The 18,769-nt window shown below is 50.1% G+C and overlaps 1 protein-coding gene across 1 annotated transcript; it reads left to right on the top strand.

Moving 5' to 3' along the window:
• On the top strand, positions 1 to 18,361 carry CILP (cartilage intermediate layer protein; the record flags this gene model as incomplete). Its single annotated transcript, XM_080691638.1, has 8 exons — positions 1 to 64; positions 2,970 to 3,062; positions 4,770 to 5,039; positions 7,102 to 7,281; positions 7,651 to 7,965; positions 8,926 to 9,034; positions 9,697 to 9,854; positions 16,014 to 18,361. The coding sequence occupies exons 1-8, from the start codon at positions 4 to 6 to the stop codon at positions 18,359 to 18,361; spliced, it is 3,534 nt and encodes a 1,177-aa protein (XP_080547764.1). The 5' UTR covers positions 1 to 3.
• Positions 18,362 to 18,769: the final 408 nt, after the last annotated feature.

Here is an 18,769-nt window from a genome sequence, read left to right as displayed (position 1 = left end):
AGGATGCTGGGAACCAGGGCTTGGGTGTTCTCCGTCCTGGTCCTGGAAGTCACCTCTGTGCTGGGTACAGGCTAAGTATCTGCTAGCTCCTAAACCCCCACTGCCATGGTGAAGTCATGTCTTGTCTGGGACCCAAATGTGTGCCTGCCTGACGACATAGCCGTGACCTCAAGTGCTGAGGCTGTTTTGCTGGTTTGTTCATAATTCGTACCCTGCTTCCTCCCCCTAAAAAATTATGAGGTGGTTCCCAATATTAAAACTTCTAAGCCAGGCATGGTGGCACACGCTTGTAATTCCAGCATTAGGGAGGCTGAGACCAGAGGATCGTGGGTTTGCGGACAGCCTCAGATGCTTAGTGAGGCCCTCTACAACTTAGTGAGACTCTGTTTCAAAATAAAGAATAAAAAATAGGGTAGGGGGTGTAGCTTGGCAGTTGAATGCCCCTGGGTTCCATCCCTGGACTCCCCCCAACCACAAACTTCTAAAACACTTATTTTTTTTTTAAGTACTGAGGATGCAATGATGGAACCCAGGAGCATTCTATCTCTAAGCTATACTCCCAGCCCTATTTTTTATTTATTTATTTTTTTGTAGTAGTGGGGATGGAACCTAGAGGCATGCTACCTCTGAGCTACAGCCCCAGCCTTATTGATTGATTGATAGATTGATTGATTGTGGTACTGAGGGTGGGACCCAGAGGCTTTCTACCTATGGGCTATATTCCCAGACCTATTTTATACTTTATTTGGAAACAGGGTCTCATTAAGTTGCTGAGAGCCTCACTGAGTAGCTTGGAACCTATGCAATTCTCCTGTCTCAGCCTCCCAAGTGCGGGGATTACAAGCATGTACTACCACACTGAGCACCAGCCTTATTTATTTATTTATTTATTTATTTATTTATTTATTTATTGCAGTACTGGGGATAGAACTCAGGGGCATTTTACTTCCTACCTATACCCCCAACCCTATATACTTTTCTGGTGGTACCGGGGATGGAACCCAGGGGGCATTCTATCTCTGATCTATACCCCTAGCCCTATTTTTTATTCTTTATTTTGAAACAGGGTCTCACTGAGTTGCAAAGGGCCTAAGTAGCTGAGGTTGTCTATAAAGTGCAGTCCTCCTGTCTCAGCCTCCCAAATGCTAGGATTACAAGCTTAAGCCACCATCCCCAGCCCAGATTATAACAAAAAAAATTTTTTTTTTTTTTTTTTTTGTGGTGCTGGGGATGGAACCCAGGAGCCTTCTACATCTGGGCTACACTCCAAGACCTATTTTATATTTTATTTAGAAACAGGGTCTCACTAAGTTGCTGAGAGCCTCACTAAGTAGCTGAGGCTGGCTTAGAACCTGTGCGATCATCCGGTCTCAACCTCCCAAGTGCTGGGATTACAAGTGTGCACCACCACACCCGGCTCTAACATTCTTTTAAATGAGAAGAGAGAGAGAGAGAGAAAAAAAGATAGAAGGGTTACTGCCTTTGAGTATTAAATTTAGCTCTAAGCTTCCTGGTAGCCAAGGCAAAACGGAGCCATAGGAGATCGCTGAATCCTCAGAAGCAGGTTTGGGTTTTGGTCTGCTTTTAGTTTCGTGAAAAAATTTCTGGCCTAAAACTCAATGCCAGTTAGACCCTGTGGCCAAATTCCACAGACACACCAGAATCCCTCCCCTCAGATTTTACCCTCCGACCTGTGCTCTGCTGACCCTGAGCTCTGGAAAGGACAGCTAGTAAGAGGATTTGCCCGGCGGAACTACAGACTTGCCGAGGTGTTGAGTAGCACTGTCCTGCTTGCTCTTTTCCACCTCCTCTTCTCCTGATTTCTAACCACAGACTCAGCTAATGCCCAAAATGTTGAATCCTCCGTTAAAGCTGCACACCCGGCAGGCTTTGCGGCCACAGATGCATGAACAAAGGCTGTCTCAGCTCAGAGCCCACCCCAGTGCGTACCCGCCGAGGCTCCCTCTGCCCGGACAGCTGCTGTTTTCGAAGATGATTAACATTCAGCCATCTGAGGGGAAATCAGATTAGGTTGATTAAAAGAGCTCCTATTGCCCCAGTTAAGCAGCACAGAGAATTCTAATTTGGCTCCTCGCCTGAGGCGTAATTGCCTTTGGAGGTTTTTGCAGCCCTGGCCCTCCTTTCTTCCCAGTCCAGAGGCTCCATTTAGCCTCACATTGAGGAAGACTGGCACTGCCTGTCCACAGCCTCAGGCCCGCCTCACAGGCCCGAGACCAGAGCATTGTGGGCCGCTGGCTCAGTTAGGCTACATGAGTCCCTTATGAGAGGGTGGACTCCCAAAGCCAGACCGACAAGGAAAGAGAAATAGCTATTTTTCTAGGCACTGAGATAAGGAGTTGCTAACACTTATTCAGCATGCGCTCTGTGCTGGACATTGTACTACGCAGATTTTATGAATGAACCTTTACAAACCCCACAATCCTCATTCTATGGGGTCAGGTGGCCCAAGCTTGCAGGACCCAAGCTCTCAGTGTTCATCCACTGCAAGGATGCTAACGATTTCTCTCCTGGAATCCTCCTGCCGCCACCACACTGCGGGGATGGGAATTAATATCTTCATTTTACATTCGAAGAAGATAAGGCTCATTTTTGCCAAGCAGGAGCCCCAGCCCACTGGCTGCTCAGCAGCATCTGAAGACCCATTTCTAGAACAAGAGTGGAAAAGGAACTATTCTCTGAGCAGCCCCACGCGTCAGGTCCCTTCCCATTCATCATCTCCCTGGATAGTGCACCAGAGCCTATGATGTTGCAATTGTTTGTGCATCTTTATTTTATGGAAAACAGGCTCAGAGGAATAAAGGCTTCCTGCGGTGGCACAGCAGGAAATGATAGAGTGGGGATTTGAACCCATGCCTGAGGCTCATGCTCCATCCGCCACACCATTCTGCCCCCTCCCCCCCCAAGTCAGTCCTGGCCTCTCACTCAGCTTCTTCTCCTTCCTGCCTCAGGAAGGCAGACGATGCTCACCCAGTCCGTGAGAAGAGTCCAGACTGGGAAGAGGACCCCCAGCACCTTCGCCGGGCCTGCCGATGCCCCAGAGAGTGAGTTGTGGGTGGGCCGGGAGGGCCACGATGGCTGTGGTCTTTCTTGAGCATGTTAATGAATCTCTGAGGCCAAGGCATGATGCTTCCATGTAAACCCACGTTTACAAGGCATTTAGCCTCTCTCTGTGTCCAGGCAGAGACGTATAGGATATCTTGGAATAATGAAGCTGCCCAATATATTCTAGAATGCGGTAGAGTTTGCTGGGACCAGAGCACAGGCTGGTGGAGGGGAGGGAGATGAGGATGGAGAGATATAACAGGAGCCAGCTCACCACACCCCAAATGCCTTGATGGGGGATTTTTTTCTTTTTTTGCACTGGGGATTGAATTCAGGGTCATTTTACCATGGAGCTACAACCCAAACCCTTTTAATTTTATTAAATGGTGCTAGAGATTGAAACCAGGGGCACTGTAGTTCTAAATTACACCCCTAGCCCTTTTTATTTTTTGTTTTGAAACAGGGTCTCCCTAAATTGTAGAGGCTGTTCTCAAACCCATGATCTTCCTGCCTCAGCCTTCCAAGTACTGGGATTACAAGGTGTGTTTATTTATTTATTTTGTGGTACTGGAGATTGAACCCAGGGATAGTCTACCTCTGAGCTACACCCTGAGCCTTATTTTATTTTGCGGTTCTGGGGGTGGAACACAGAGGTTTCCTACCTCCAGGCTACACTCCCAGACCTATTTTTATATTTTATTTGGAAACAGGGTCTCACTAAGTTGCTGAGAGCCTAACTAAGTAGCTGAGGCTGGCTTCAAACCTGCGCGATCCTCCTGTCTCAGCCTCCCAAGCATGGGGATTACAAGCATGCACCACCATGCCCAGCTCTTATTTTATTTTTTATTTTGAAACAGAATCAAGGTCTCACTAAGTTGCAGAAGGCCTCACTAAGTTGCTGGGGATGGCTGCAAAACTGTGAGCCTTCTGTCTCAGCCTCCCAAGCACTGGGTTTACAAGCAGGTGCCACCACACCCAGCAAAGAGCCACCCCCCCCAGCAAAGAGCCACCCCCCTTTTTGCAGTACTGGGAATTGAGCCCAGGGGCATTCTACTTCTGAGCTACACCGTAGCCCTAAATTTTTTTCCTTTTTTTTTTTTTTTAAACTGGGTCAAGGTCTCACTAAGTTGCGGAGGGCCTAGCTTGCTTAGGTTGGCTGCAAACCTGCAATCCTCCTGTCTTTCTCAGCCTCCCAAGTGCTGGGATTACAAGAGTGTGCTACCACACTTGACTCAGCCCTTTTTATTTTGAGACAGGGTTTTGCTAAGTTGTTGCCGAGGGTTTCACTAAGTTACTTAGGCTGGCTTCAAACCTGCAATCCTCCTGTGTCGGCCTCCCAAATACTGGGATTACAAGAGTGCACCACCATGCCTGGCCGCTATGGGATTTTTAGGCTGGAGAGTGGTATGGTCCGAGCCACGTGGAGAAAGTTCACCCCAACTGCAGTGTTGGGGAAAGGTGGGATGGGGCGGAAGGGGAGCTTGAGGTAGGGAGACCAGGCGGGGAGTTACTGATGTGGCTCCACCAGGCAGATAGAGCACTCTGTGTTGCAGGGCATAGGGGGATGGAGGGACGCTGGCAAGGCAAATACAACAGGGCCTGCGATGATGGGGCCGGGGAGAGGTATCAGGGAGGCCCCCAGCGTGGAGCAGGAAAGGAGGCCTGGAGCTCCCCCGCGCTCCTCCCCAACCAGCTCTGTCTCCCAGGTCCCGGTGAGTGGACGACATGGTTCAACGTCGACCACCCGGGCGGGCAGGGTGACTACGAGCGGCTGGACGCCATCCGCTTCTACTACGGGGATCGTGTGTGTGCCCGTCCCCTGCGGCTAGAGGCTCGGACCACAGACTGGGTGCCGGCGAGCAGCACTGGCCAGGTGGTCCATGGAAGCCCCCGCGAGGGATTCTGGTGCCTCAACCGGGAGCAACGGGCTGGACAGAACTGCTCTAATTACACCGTGCGCTTCCTCTGCCCTCCAGGTGAGTCTGAACACTACCATCACTAGCACAGGGAGAGGCCGGGACCTGCCTCTGGCCACAAGAACTCTGGACATCACAAACACATGCTTCAACTCTAATGACAGCCAAGTTGTGCCATTAGTGCTGTGAGCCCCCGGTATTGTTCTGTATTACGGGTCTGTCCAGTCGACCTGTCAGATTGAGTTTGAGGAGCACAGTGGTGAGGACCAGAGGCTGTGGAGTTGGGCTGCTTGGGGCCTGAATCCTGAGCCTACCGCCTACCGGGTAGATCTGTGTACTCTACACAACTTTTCCAAAGTTCTCTTAGCCTCCATTTTCTCACATGTAAAACAGAGTTAACAGCCGGGCGTGGTGGCGCACACTTGTAATCCCTGCGCTTGGGAGGTTAAAACAGGAGGATCGTGTAGGTTTGAAGCCAGCTGCGTGCGCTGGCTTAAGAGACCCTGTTTCCAAATTTTAAAAAAGTACAAAAATAGGTCTGGGAGTGTAGCCCGGAGGTAGAAGGGCTTCCAGGAACCCCAGTACCACCAAAACATAAAAATAAAAATAAATAAATAAATAAATAAATAAAACAGAGTTAACAGTATATATATATATGGTTGGGCATGGTGGCGCACGCTTGTAATCCCCTCGCTTGGGAGGCTGAGACAGGAGGATCGTGCAGGTTCAAAGCCAGCCTCAGCTACTTAGTGAGGCTCTCAGCAACTTAGTGAGACCCTGTTTCCAAATAAAATATAAAAATGGGTCTGGGAGTATAGCCCGAAGGTAGAAAGCCTATGGGTTCCACCCCCAGTACCACCAAAAAAAAAAAAAAAATCAGTGTGTATATATATATATATATATATATATATATATATATATATCCACTGAGGATTGAACCCAGGCACATCTACCTCTGTGCTTCGCCTGCAGTCCTTCTTATGTTTTATTTTGAAGGAGGGTCTTACTGAATTGCCCAGGCTGGCCTTGAATCTGTGATCCTTCTGCCTTAGCCTCCTAAGTACTGGGATTACACATGGGCACCTCTATGCCTGGCTAACTGTAAACCTTCATAAAGGTTTTTGTGAAGACTGAGACATGACTGTGGAAGGCTGAGCCAGATCACTAAGTGTTCCTCTGTTACTGCTCCACTGCGTGAGATGCGCTCGCCATCCACACCATCCCACCCTGCAACCCTAGAGACATCACGACGGCAGGCTGTGCGCAGTGTGGAGAAGCGGGGTCCCGACGCTGTAGGTGCAGCGTGGGGACTGAACTGGGCCTGTTTGCAGAGTCCCTGCTCCTTACACCTTCCCTGCACTGGATGACAGAGGTTAGGGTTGCTGGCTGCAAGCCTGCTCACTTTGTGGCACTCAAGAGTCAACTGAGGGGCGCTCTATGGCTGAGTGACATCCCCAGCCCTTTTAGTTTGGTTTTTATTTTGACACAGGGTCTTGCTAAGTTGCCGAGATTGGCCTTGATACTCCTGCCTCAGCCTCCCAATCCCCTGGGACGACAGGCCTGCTCATTTGGGTGGGTATCCTTCCCCTTGGGGTTCTGCCAGTCTACGCAGCCCGATGCTGCAGACCCAGGCTCCAGTGCTCACGCGAGCGGGAGGTCAGGCTGATCTCCTGGTGCACTGTCTGAACCCTGTTCTTCCACACAGGCCTCATATGAGAGGTGAGAAGGGTGGGCAGAAGAGGGCCAGACATCCCAATCACTGCAGGCCCTGACTTCTTGGGGAGCCGTCTGCAGGGAGCATGTGACTTTCTGCATTGGTGGAGAGGAAGCTGGCGCTGTGCTAGGGCAGCACAACCAACCCCAGTGGTTGGCCAGCAAGGCCTTTTCACCGGCCCCGTACACGTGCCGCTTCCGCGCAAATTAGAGCCACCGCTTCCTCCAACGGCAGACTTCCCTGTGTTGGAAAAAGCATCAGAGAAAATATAAACATCGAGTGACATCTATTATGTAAATTGGGCACTGTCTTTTCTCACCACAGAAGAAACAGGCTCAGGGTCAGGTTTTCTGACAGAGTCCCCCTGGGAGAGAGAGAAGTCAGAAAGTCTGCGATGCCATTTTGCAGGGTCCCTGCGCCGAGACACGGAGCGCATCTGGAGCCCCTGGACTCCCTGGAGCAAGTGCTCAGCCGCCTGTGGTCAGACTGGGGTGCAGACCCGCACACGCACCTGCTTGGCAGAGATGGTGTCACTGTGCACCGAGGCCTCCGAAGAGGGCCAGCTCTGTGTGAGCCAGGCCTGTGCAGGTAGCGCCACCCTCGGGCCCTGGGTGGGGAGCAGAGGTGAGGACGAAACAGCCTGGAGGATGGGTCAGACCAAGCGGGTTCACGTGGGATGGGTGCCTTCACTCACACCAAGTATTAACTAAGAGTTTAGTACATGCTCGGATGGGGATCTACAGGGTAATACAAGAACACAGAATGGGGTGGATGATCATAGCTTATTTAGAAGGATCCCGGAAAGCTCTTTGAGGAGGTGTTGAAGGATGCAGGCAGGTAAGGGAGGGGATGGGGGCTCAGGAAGGAGGGGAAGCACACGCCGATCTACAGGCTGGACGTGGGCGAGGGAGGGCTGGGACCCACGGGGCCCTGCTGACGCGGCTCCCTGTCCCGCAGCCTGTGACCTGTCCTGCCCCATGGGCCAGGTGAATGCTGACTGTGACGCCTGCATGTGCCAGGACTTCATGCTTCACGGCGCGGTCTCCCTCCCTGGGGGCGCCCCAGCCTCAGGGGCCACCGTCTACCTGCTCACCAAGACGCCCAAGATGCTGACCCGGACAGACGGCAGCGGGCGCTTCCAAGTCCCTGGCTTGTGCCCCGATGGCAAGAGCACGCTGAAGATCACCAAGGCCAGGTTTGCCCCCATTGTGCTCACGATGCCCAGGACGAGCCTGAGGACAGCCACCGTCAACGCGGAGTTCATGAGGGCAGGTGACTGCGTTCCGGGAGGGGCGGGCCAGGAGGGACTGCGGACTGGCTTCCAGTAAACCCCGATCTTCTCTACGGCCAGCAAGGCCCTGTCATCCGCCGTCCCTTTCTTTGCTTTCCTCTCCAATTCCTCCTTTCGCAAGGTGACACTATTCCAGTCAAAATAGCCTCCCATCTGTTTCCGTGTGTGTGTGTGTGTGTGTGTGTGTGTGTGTGTGTGTGTGGTGCTGGGGATTGAACCCAGGGGGATTCTACCTCTGAGGTACCCCCTCCAGGCCTTTTTTGTTTGTTTGTTTTAAAACAGGGACTCTCTGGGTTGCTGAGAGTCTTCCTACTGCTGAGGCTGGCCTCAAACTTGCGATCCTCCTATCTTAGTCTCTTAAGTACTGGAATTACAGGCAAGCGCCATCACACCTGGCCTGTCTGTTTCTTAAATATAGACACTTTCCTACCCCAAGGCCTTTGCGTTTGCTGTATGCATTCTGCAGAGAGTATTCTTCCCCCAGATATAGTAGGTCTTATTCTCTCATGTACAAGGTCTTCCCTGGTCATCGTATCTAAACCAGTCAATTATAATACAGAGTGACAGCCGGGCGTGGTGGTGCACGCTTGTAATCCCAGCATTTGGGAGGCTGAGACAGGAGGATAGGTTCGAAGACAGCCTCAGCTACTTAGTGAGGCCCTTTGCAACTCAGTGAGACCCTGTTTCAGAATAAAGAATAAAAAATAGGGCTGGGGGTGTAGCTCAGAGGTAGGATGCCCCGGGTTCCATCCCAGTACTGCAAAAACAAAAGAAAACAGGGCTGGGGATGTAACTTGGAGATAGAATGTCCCTGGGTTCAATCCTCAGTAACACACACACAAATAAATAAATAAATAAATAAAAAGGACCTTGATGGAACAAGGCTCTGTAGAACCTGCCACAAAGAAAAACTCAAGACACTATTTCTATCTTCTGTCCAGAGACTCCGTACATCGTGATGAACCCGGAGACAAAAGCGCGGCGAGCGGGGCAGAGCGTGTCCCTGTGCTGTAAGGCCACGGGGAAGCCCAGTCCGGACAAGTATTTCTGGTGTGTATTCTGCCAGCTCCCCTTCCCCGTTTTCTTCTTGGGAGCCAGAGCTTTTTTGCATTGGGTCTGGATTTAACAATAACCAATAGGATAGTTGCTAGTAAGGCAGCCTGGAGTTAGCATTTGCAACTGGGAGCAGCAGGGTCGAGGCTGCCTGGACAAGCAGCAAGCGCTCTTGTGTACTCAACGCCGGGGCCCCAGGTCATCTCCGGTCTCAGGGTCCTGAATTGCATGTGTTATGACACAGAACAAGGTTCCTCATCCTGCTTTCCCCAACAAAGGCAACCTCAGGATCCCCAATAGCTGTAAGCCCTTCGCCCTTCACGGAGTACAGCAGCTGTCTTGTTTGACAAGCCCGACAACTCCTGAGCTCACCTGGAGATCCTTGTTCCCATTTTGTAGATCAGGAACTGAAGCTCGGGGAGGTGAGGTAATCTCTCCGAGGACCCTAAGCCGTCAAAGCAGCGGGGCTGGGATTCAGAGCTGATCCCCTGAGTCCAGGCCCGTGCCCTTCAGTGTTTCGGAGCCAAGTCAAAGGGTGATGCTGACATCTGCAGTAACCCATCTGCCATCTCTCTCCCCAAAGGCTTGCTCCTGGGACTGTCCCTAGAGATTCCTCTCCTCCCATTGTCCATTCAGGCTCTATTCCCCATCCCCTGCAGGTACCACAATGGCACACTGCTGGACCCCTCCCTCTACAAGCACGAGAGCAAGCTGGTTCTGAGGAACCTGCAGCAGGACCAGACTGGGGAGTACTTCTGTAAAGCGCAGAGTGATGCTGGGGCTGCGAAGTCCCAGGCTGCCCAGCTGACTGTCATAGGTAAGCTGTCTGGCCCCCTGGGGATCCCGGGTCTGCAACTGAGCACCCCCGTGAGCAAATTAGGCAGTAAAATTGCAGGTTTTTCTGAACTGTGCACAGTGCCATGCTCTCTGGGACACAGAGATGGACAGACCTGAATACAGCAGTTACAGAACTACCCTGTGAGAAGAGGTGAAGAAATATAAATAAAGACAAGCACTGGGCTCGGTGGTGCACACTAATCCCAGTAGTTGGGAAGCTGAGACAGGAGGATCGCAGGTTCGCAGCCAGACTCAGCTACTTAGCGAGGCCCTCTGCAACGTAGTGAGACCCTGTTTCAAAATAAGGAGTAAAGGGCTGGGCGTGTGGCGCGCGCTTGTAATCCCAGCGCTTGGGAGGCTGAGACAGGAGGATCGCGCAGGTTTGAAGCCAGCCTCAGCTACTTAGTGAGGCTCTCAGCAACTTAATGAGACCCTGTTTCCAAATAAAGTATAAAATAGGTCTGAGAGTATAGCCCGGACGTAGAAAGCCCCTGGGTTCCACCCCCAGTACCACACACACACACAAAAAAAATTGCCAGATAATGTTACACACACACACACACACAATAAAGAAAGAAAGAATAAAAAATAGGGCTGGGGGTATAGCTTGGAGGTAGAATGCCCCTGGGTTCCATCTGCATTAAACACACACACACACACACACACACGTTTGAAAATGCAGCTAAAACAGGTGAAAGGGCCTGTGGATTTTAATTGATGAGAAACAGATACTTTCTAGATGGCTGCTTTCAGCTGCAGCATGAATACTGGTTTTAGACTTGGTTGTCCATTGGCACCACCTACTGAGGGTTGTGGAAATACAGATGTCTGCTTTACTCCCAGAGTCTGATTTAATTTGGCATGTAGCCTGGACTTGCATAGTTTAAAAGCTCTCCAGGTGATTCTAATTTGTGGCCAGTGTTCACAACCCTGGCCTTACAGAATGGGCAGATTGCAGAGGTGTTCCCTACTGAGGGGCGGGCCTGGGTGCAGGAGTGGAGAACTGAGGGGAGCTTATAAGAAAGGGTCACATGGTTATTGGGGGCCTCTAGATGAGAACTGGACGGGAAGAGATGTAAGGCCAAAGATCTATCAGGAAACCTGTCCTTGGAAAGTGAGCGAGAAAGAGGACACCTTAGTAATTGGCCCAAACAAAACAAAACAAGAGGCAGAGCAAATTTATTGGAAGAATCCTGGAATATTCCATAGACTCCAAGAAAGCTGAGCAACAAAGACAAAGGCTCTGTACCTCAGCAGAGGGGATGTGCTGGTCCCCCCAGCGCCCTCACCAGTAGTTCTCAACCCATTACAAAAAGCTCCTTGTTTGGATCAGTGGCTTTTCCCTCTTGGTACTGGGGATTGAACTCAGGAGCATTCTACCTCTGAGCTACACCCCGCCCTATTTATTTATTTATTATTTATTTATTTATTTATTTATTTACTTTTGTGGTGCTGGAAATGGAACCCAGGGGCTTTCTACCTCCCAGACCTATTTTATATTTTATTTGGAAATAGGGTCTCACTAAGTTGCTGAGAGCCTCACTAAGTAGCTGAAGCTGGCTCTGAACCAGCGTGATCCTCCTGTCTCAGGCTTCCAAGTACTGGGATTACAAGCATGCACCACCGTGCCAGGCTCACCCTGTCCTATTTAATTTTATATTTTATTTTATTTATTATTATGTTTTGGTGGTACTGGGGTTCCTGGAAGCCCTTCTACCTCCGGGCTGCACTCCCAAACCTATTTTTACATTTTTAAAATTTGGAAACAGGGTCTTCTAAGCCAGCGTGTGCGGCTGGCTTCGAAACTGCTTGATCCTCCTGTCTCCGCCTCCCAAGCAGGGGGATTACAAGCGTGCGCCACCACGCCCGGCTAATTTTATATTTTAAAACAGGATCTTAGCCGGGCGTGGTGGCGCACGCTTGTAATCCCCGCGCTTGGGAGGTGGAAACAGGAGGATCGCGTTGGTTCGGAGCCAGCCTCGCTGGTTTAAGAGACCCTGTTTCCACATTTTAAAAAAGTTAAAAAATAGGTCTGGGAGTGTAGCCCGTGGGAGTGTATCCCAGAGGTAGAAGGGCTTCCAGGAACCCCAGTACCACCAATAAACAAACAAACAAACAAACAAACAAACAAACAGGATCTTAAGCTGGGATCTTGTAATCCCAGCATTTGGGAGGCTGACACTGGAGGATCCAGGTTTGCAGCCAACCTCAGCTACTTAGTGAGGCCCTTTGCAACTCAGTGAGACCCTGTTTCCAAATAAAGAATAAAATATAGGGCTGGGGGTGTAGCTCATGAGTAGAAAGCCCTTGGGTTCCATTCCAAAAAAACAAAAACAGAAAAAACAGAATCTTACTAAGTTGCTGAATCTGGCCTCAAACTTGTGATCTTCCTGTTTCAGCCTCTTAAGTAATGGGATTACAGGCATGCACCACACACCCATCTTGACACTGAGATTTTTAATACTATTTTACTATTCTGAAGTTCAATTTATAGGTAATAACTCCATATAACTTCCAAATATATGTGCATGGCGTTAAGTATAACATAAAGGAGAAATAAAGTGAAAATAACTTAAACACAAAACAGTATTATTTCAGTCAGCATTTTCGCTCTTGTGACCCAAAAAACCTGATAAAGACAACTTAGAGGGAGGAAGATGTGTACTCATAGTTCTGTGGCTTTTGGGGGTCCAGTCCACGTTAGGCCAGGGTACACCTGAAGAGCTCGAGGCATGGGGGCAGAAGAGAGCAAATGATCTGTTCTCACATCATGAAAGCCAGAAGCAAGAGAGAACACGCTTGGGGACTCAAGGACACGAGCACAGCTTCCAAGGCCACATCCCAAGGTGGCCGTACCCCACCTGCCTCGGTTGCCACTCAATAAACCCATTATGGATTTGTTCCGCTGATGTGATCATAGCCCTCATGATTGAATTATATCAACTCTGAACACTAATACTGAACTCTTTCAGGGGATATTCTGTATCTAAACCATAACAAGTAGTGTTTCAATATCTCATTGACTTGGCACAATGATTTGAGAAGATAAACCAAGAGGTCAGGCTCTTAAATCCAGAGCTCGCCATGAATGTGATGGCCATGAATTCTGATGGACACAGAGGTATCATTTTGGTGGTTCACAGTCCTTGGGTAATGGAGAATAGAGAAGTGGTTTTTCTGAGATGATGAACAATTTTTGGTATTGTTCCAAGCTAAACAGGGTATACTCTCAGATTCAGTTACAAGTTGAGTTCTTAAAAAAGTTCAGTGTAAAGCTGGGCATGGTGCACAGGCTTGTAATCCCAGTACTTGGAAGGGTGAGACAGGAGGATCATAGGTTCCAGGCCAGTCTCAGTGAGGCCCTCCGCAACTTAGTGAGACCCTGTTTCAAAATAAAAAATAAGCCGGGCGTGGTGGCGCACGCTTGTAATCCCCGCGCTTGGGAGGCTGAGACAGGAGGATCGCACAGGTTCAAAGCCAGCCTCAGCTACTTAGTGAGGCTCTCAGCAACTTAGTGAGACCCTGTTTCCAAATAAAACATAAAATAGGTCTGGGAGTATAGCCCAGAGGTAGAAAGCCTCTGGGTTCCACCCCCAGTACCACCAAAAAAAAAAAAAAAAAAACCCAAACAAAATAAAAAATAAAATAGAGCCAAGTGTGGTGGCATATGCTTGTAATGCTTATAATCCCAGCATTTAGGAGGCTAAGATCGGAGAAATGTGGTTCACGGACAGCCTCAGCTACTTAGTGAGGTCCTCTGCAACTTAGTGAGACCCTGTTTCAAAATAAAGAATAAAAAATAGAGCAGGGGGTATAGCTCAGAGGTCAAATGCCCATGGGTTCCCTCTCTAGACCTGCAAAAATAAAATAAAATACAATAAAATACAATAAAATAGGACAGGGAGTATAGCTCAGAGGCAGAATGCCCCTGGGTTCAATCCCCAGTACCACAAAAAGAAAAGTTCAATGTACGGTTGAGGCCATGTTAAAGAAATAACTGTATCAGGCATGTCAGGTACAGTGGCACATGCTAGTAATTCCAGTACTTGGGAGGCTAAGACAGGAGGATTGCAGGTTTGAGGCCAGTCTCAACAATTTAGCAAAACCCTGCTTCAAAATAAAAAATAATCCCAGTACATGGAAGGCTGAGATAGGAGGATCACAGGTCTGAGGACAGCCTCAGTAAATAGTGAGAGTCTCATCAACCTAGTAAGACCCTGTTTCAGAAATAAAAAATAAGCCAGGTGTGGTGGCACATGCTTGTAATCCCAGCATTCAGGAGGCTGAGGCTGGAGGATCGCGGTTCGCCAACAGCCTCAGCTACTTAGTGAGGCCCTCTGCAACTCAGTGAGACCCGGTTTCAAAATAAAGAATAAAAAATAGAGCAGGGGGTATATCTCGGAGGTCGAATGCCCTTGGGTTCTATCCCCAGACCTGCATAAATAAATAAATAAATAAAGCCAGGCGTGATGGCACAGGCTTGTAATCCCTGCTCTTGGGAGGTGGAGACAGAGGGATCATGTGGGTTTGAAGCCAGCCTCGCTGGCTTAAGAGACCCTGTTTCCAAATAAAAATATAAAATAGGTCTGGGAGTATAGCCTGGATGTAGAAGGGCTTCCAGGAACCCCAGTACCACCAATAAATAAATAAATAAATGAATAAATAAGATAAAAATAAAAAATAAATAAAAAAATAAAAGCAGGGCATGATGGTGCACACTTATCCTAGTACTTGGGAGGCTGAAATAGGAAGATCACAGGTTCGTGGCCAGCCTCAACAACTTTGTGTGGCCCTCTGCAACTTAGTGAAACCCTGTTTCAAAATAAAACATAAAAATAGGGCTGGGAGTGTAGCTCAGAGATAGAATGTCCCTGAGTTCAATCCTTAGTGCCACAAAAATATAAAAATAAAAAATAAAAATAAAAGCTGGGCATAATGGCACACGCTTGTAATTCTAGCACTTGGGAGGCTGAGACAGGAGTATCGTGCAGGTTCGAAGCCAGCCTCAGCTACTTAGTGAGGCTCTCAGCAACTTAGTGAGACCCTGTTTCCAAATAAAATATAAAATAGGTCTGGAATATAGCCCAGAGGTAGAAAGTCCCTGGGTTCTACCCCCAGTACCACAAAATATAAATAAATAAAAAATAAAAATAAAAATCGGGCTGGAGGTGTAGCTTGGAGGTAGAATGCTCCTGGATTCAGTCCTCAGTAACACAAAAATAAGTGAATAAATAAATAATAAATAAATAAATAAGTAAAATGGGCTGTTTCAAAATAAAAATCAAACACCCTAGGCTCTGATCTGTGTGTGTGTGTGTGTGTGTGTGTGTGTGTGTGTGTGTGTGTGTTACTAGGGATTGAACCTAGGGTCATTCTACCTCTGAGCTACACCCCTAGATCTACTTTTTAGTCTTTATTTTGAAACAGGGTCGCACTGAATTGCAGTTTCCCTATGTAGCTGAGGCTGTCCACCAACCATGATCCTGGATCCCGCTGTCTCAGCCTCCCAAATGCTGGATTACAAGCGTGCACCACCACGCCAAGCTGGCTCTGATCATTTTAAACGTGGCTTCATGCAGAAAAATTGTTTTTGTGGATGTGGTACTGCAATTGAACCCAGGAGCATTCTACCTCTGAACTACACCCGCAGCCCTTTCTGTTTTCGTTCTGAAACGGGGTCTTGCCAGGTTGCTGAGAATCTTGCTACATTGATGAGGCTGTCCTTGAAGCTGCAGTCCTCTTGTCTCAGCCTCCCAAGTACTTGTATCATAGGAGTGCACCACCATGCTTGGTTCAGAAAAATTCTTTACATAGAGCAGTGCCAGGCATTGCAGAACACAGGTCATCAGTAGCCCTGCCACTGTGCCAGTTTTGTTGATTATCCAAAACACTCACACGTGTTCAAGACCCCCTCTATCCATCAAGAGAGAACCACTACTACTCTAGACGCCTCCGCAACCAATTCTATTTCCACGTGTCTAAGATGGGATTAGTAATAGCTGCTGTATCTCCCTCAGAGAGTTCTGTGGGAATCAGGGTCTTGGATCCTCAAGACCTTTGAAAATATCAGGGGCGTTGTTGGGGTAGCCCATGCAGGATGCAAACGTACATCTTAACATCTTCACCATTTCCTCCTCAGCGCCCGATGAGACTCCTTGCAACCCAGTCCCCGAGAGCTACCTTATCCGGCTGCCCCACGACTGCTTCCAGAACGCCACCGACTCCTTCTACTACGATGTGGGCCGCTGTCCGGTCAAGACGTGTGCGGGGCAGCAGGACAATGGGATCAGGTGCCGGGACGCTGTGGAGAACTGCTGTGGCATCTCCAAAACAGAGGAGAGGGAGATACAGTGCAGCGGGTACACGCTGCCCACCAAGGTGGCTGCAGAGTGCAGCTGCCAGCGGTGTACGGAGACCCGGAGCATCGTGCGGGGCCGGGTCAGCGCCTCCGACAACGGGGAGCCCATGCGCTTTGGCCACGTGTACCTGGGCAACAGCCGCGTGAGCATGACTGGCTACAAGGGCACTTTCACCCTCCACGTGCCCCCGGACACCGAGAGGCTGGTGCTCACGTTTGTGGACAGGCTGCAGAAGTTTGTCAACACCACCAAAGTGCTGCCCTTCAACAAAAAGGGGAGCGCGGTATTTCACGAGATCAAGATGCTTCGGCGGAAAGAGCCCATCACTCTGGAAGCCACAGAGACCAACATTATCCCCCTGGGAGAGGCAGCTGGAGAGGACCCCATGGCTGAACTGGAGATCCCATCCAAGACTTTCTACAAGCAGAATGGAGAACCCTACATGGGAAAAGTGAAGGCCAGCGTGACCTTCCTGGATCCTCGGAATATTTCCACAGCCACAGCCGCCCAGAGTGACCTGAACTTTGTCAGCGATGAAGGGGACACTCTTCCTCTTCGGACATATGGCATGTTCTCCGTGGACTTCAGAGAGGAGGCCAACTCAGAGCCACTCAATGCTGGCAAGGTGAAAGTCCATCTCGACTCCACCCAGGTGCAGATGCCACAGCACGTGCCCATGATGAAACTCTGGTCGCTCAACCCAGACACGGGGCTGTGGGAGGAGGAAGGCGATTTCAAATTTGAGAGGCAGCGGAGGAACAAAAGGGAGGAGAGAACCTTCCTGGTGGGCAACATGGAGATCCGCGAGAGGAGGCTGTTTAACCTGGACGTCCCTGAAAGCAGGAGGTGCTTCATCAAGGTGAGGACGTACCGGAGCGAGAGGTTCCTGCCCAGTGAGCAAATCCAGGGGGTTGTGGTCTCTGTGATCAACCTGGAGCCCAGAACTGGCTTTTCGTCCAACCCCAGGGCCTGGGGCCGCTTTGACAGTGTCATCACTGGCCCCAATGGGGCCTGCCTGCCTGCTTTCTGTGATGATCAGTCCCCCGATGCCTACTCTGCCTATGTTTTGGCGAGCCTGGCTGGAGAGGAACTGGAAGCAGTGGAGTCTTCTCCTAAATTCAACCCAAATGCCATTGGCGTCCCTCAGCCTTATCTCAACAAGCTCAAGTACCGCCGGACAGACCACGAGGACCCCCGGGTTAAGAAGACGGCTTTCCAGATCAGCATGGCCAAGCCAAGGCCCAACTCAGCAGAGGAGAGCAACGGGCCCATCTATGCCTTTGAGAACCTCCGGGCATGTGAGGAGGCACCGCCCAGTGCCGCCCATTTTCGATTCTACCAGATTGAGGGGGATCGGTACGACTACAACACAGTTCCCTTCAACGAAGACGACCCTATGAGCTGGACTGAAGATTACCTGGCGTGGTGGCCCAAGCCGATGGAATTCAGGGCCTGCTACATCAAGGTGAAGATCGTGGGGCCCCTGGAGGTGAACGTGCGCTCCAGGAACATGGGGGGCACCCACCGGCGGACAGTGGGCAAGCTGTATGGGATCCGGGACGTGAAGAGTACTCGGGACAGGGACCAGCCCAACGTCTCATCGGCCTGTCTGGAGTTCAAGTGCAGTGGGATGCTCTATGACCAGGACCGCGTGGACCGCACGCTGGTGAAGGTCATCCCCCAGGGCAGCTGCCATCGCGCCAGCGTAAACTCCATGCTGCATGAGTACCTGGTCAATCACCTGCCGCTGGTGGTCAACAATGACACCAGCGAGTACACCATGCTGGCGCCCCTGGACCCGCTGGGCCACAACTATGGCATCTACACGGTCACTGACCAGGACCCTCGCACGGCCAAGGAGATTGCGCTTGGCCGCTGCTTCGATGGCACGTCCGATGGCTCCTCCAGAATCATGAAGAGCAACGTGGGAGTAGCCCTCACCTTTAACTGTGCAGAGAGGCAGGTGGGCCGGCAGAGCGCTTTCCAGTACCTGCAAAGCACGCCCGCCCGGCTCCCCCCGGCCGCAGGCTCGGTCCAGGAAAGGGTACCCCCGAGGCGGCAGCAGCGGGAAAGCTGGGGCGGCCAGCGCCGGCGAGCAGGCACCACCTCCTTGCGATTTTCTAACTAAGTCTATGGTTCTTCATGGTCCTGTCCCCCACCTCATGTGACAGCGTTGAGACTGAGGCCCAGACTGTCACGAGGTTAATTTAAACACATCTGTCATGGTGCAGTTCACTTGTTTCTTCATGCCTTTACATACTGCTTTTGTCCCAGGATACTGATTGGCACATAACCCCAAAATGACAAAATAAAGCCTTCTTGTGCATTCTTTTTTTTTTTTTTTTTTTTAAAGAAACAAGAAATTGGCCACTGGTAAAACCCTGCAGCTTTGACAGTTCTTCATTTAGTGCCATTAATGCAAATGTACTCCGTTTTCCTTTTGCATGGTTTTGCCCACCTCTACCATAATAATCTGATGCTGAAGGTCCGATACCCAATAAGAAGCCTATTTCTTGGCCCTGCTTTGCAAGGTGTA

The sequence above is a fragment of the Muscardinus avellanarius genome (genome assembly GCF_963383645.1).
Source record: "Muscardinus avellanarius genome assembly, chromosome: 3".
Taxonomy (NCBI): domain Eukaryota; kingdom Metazoa; phylum Chordata; class Mammalia; order Rodentia; family Gliridae; genus Muscardinus; species Muscardinus avellanarius.
Note: the sequence above shows the minus strand (reverse complement) of the source record. Positions and strands in the feature narration are given on the sequence as shown.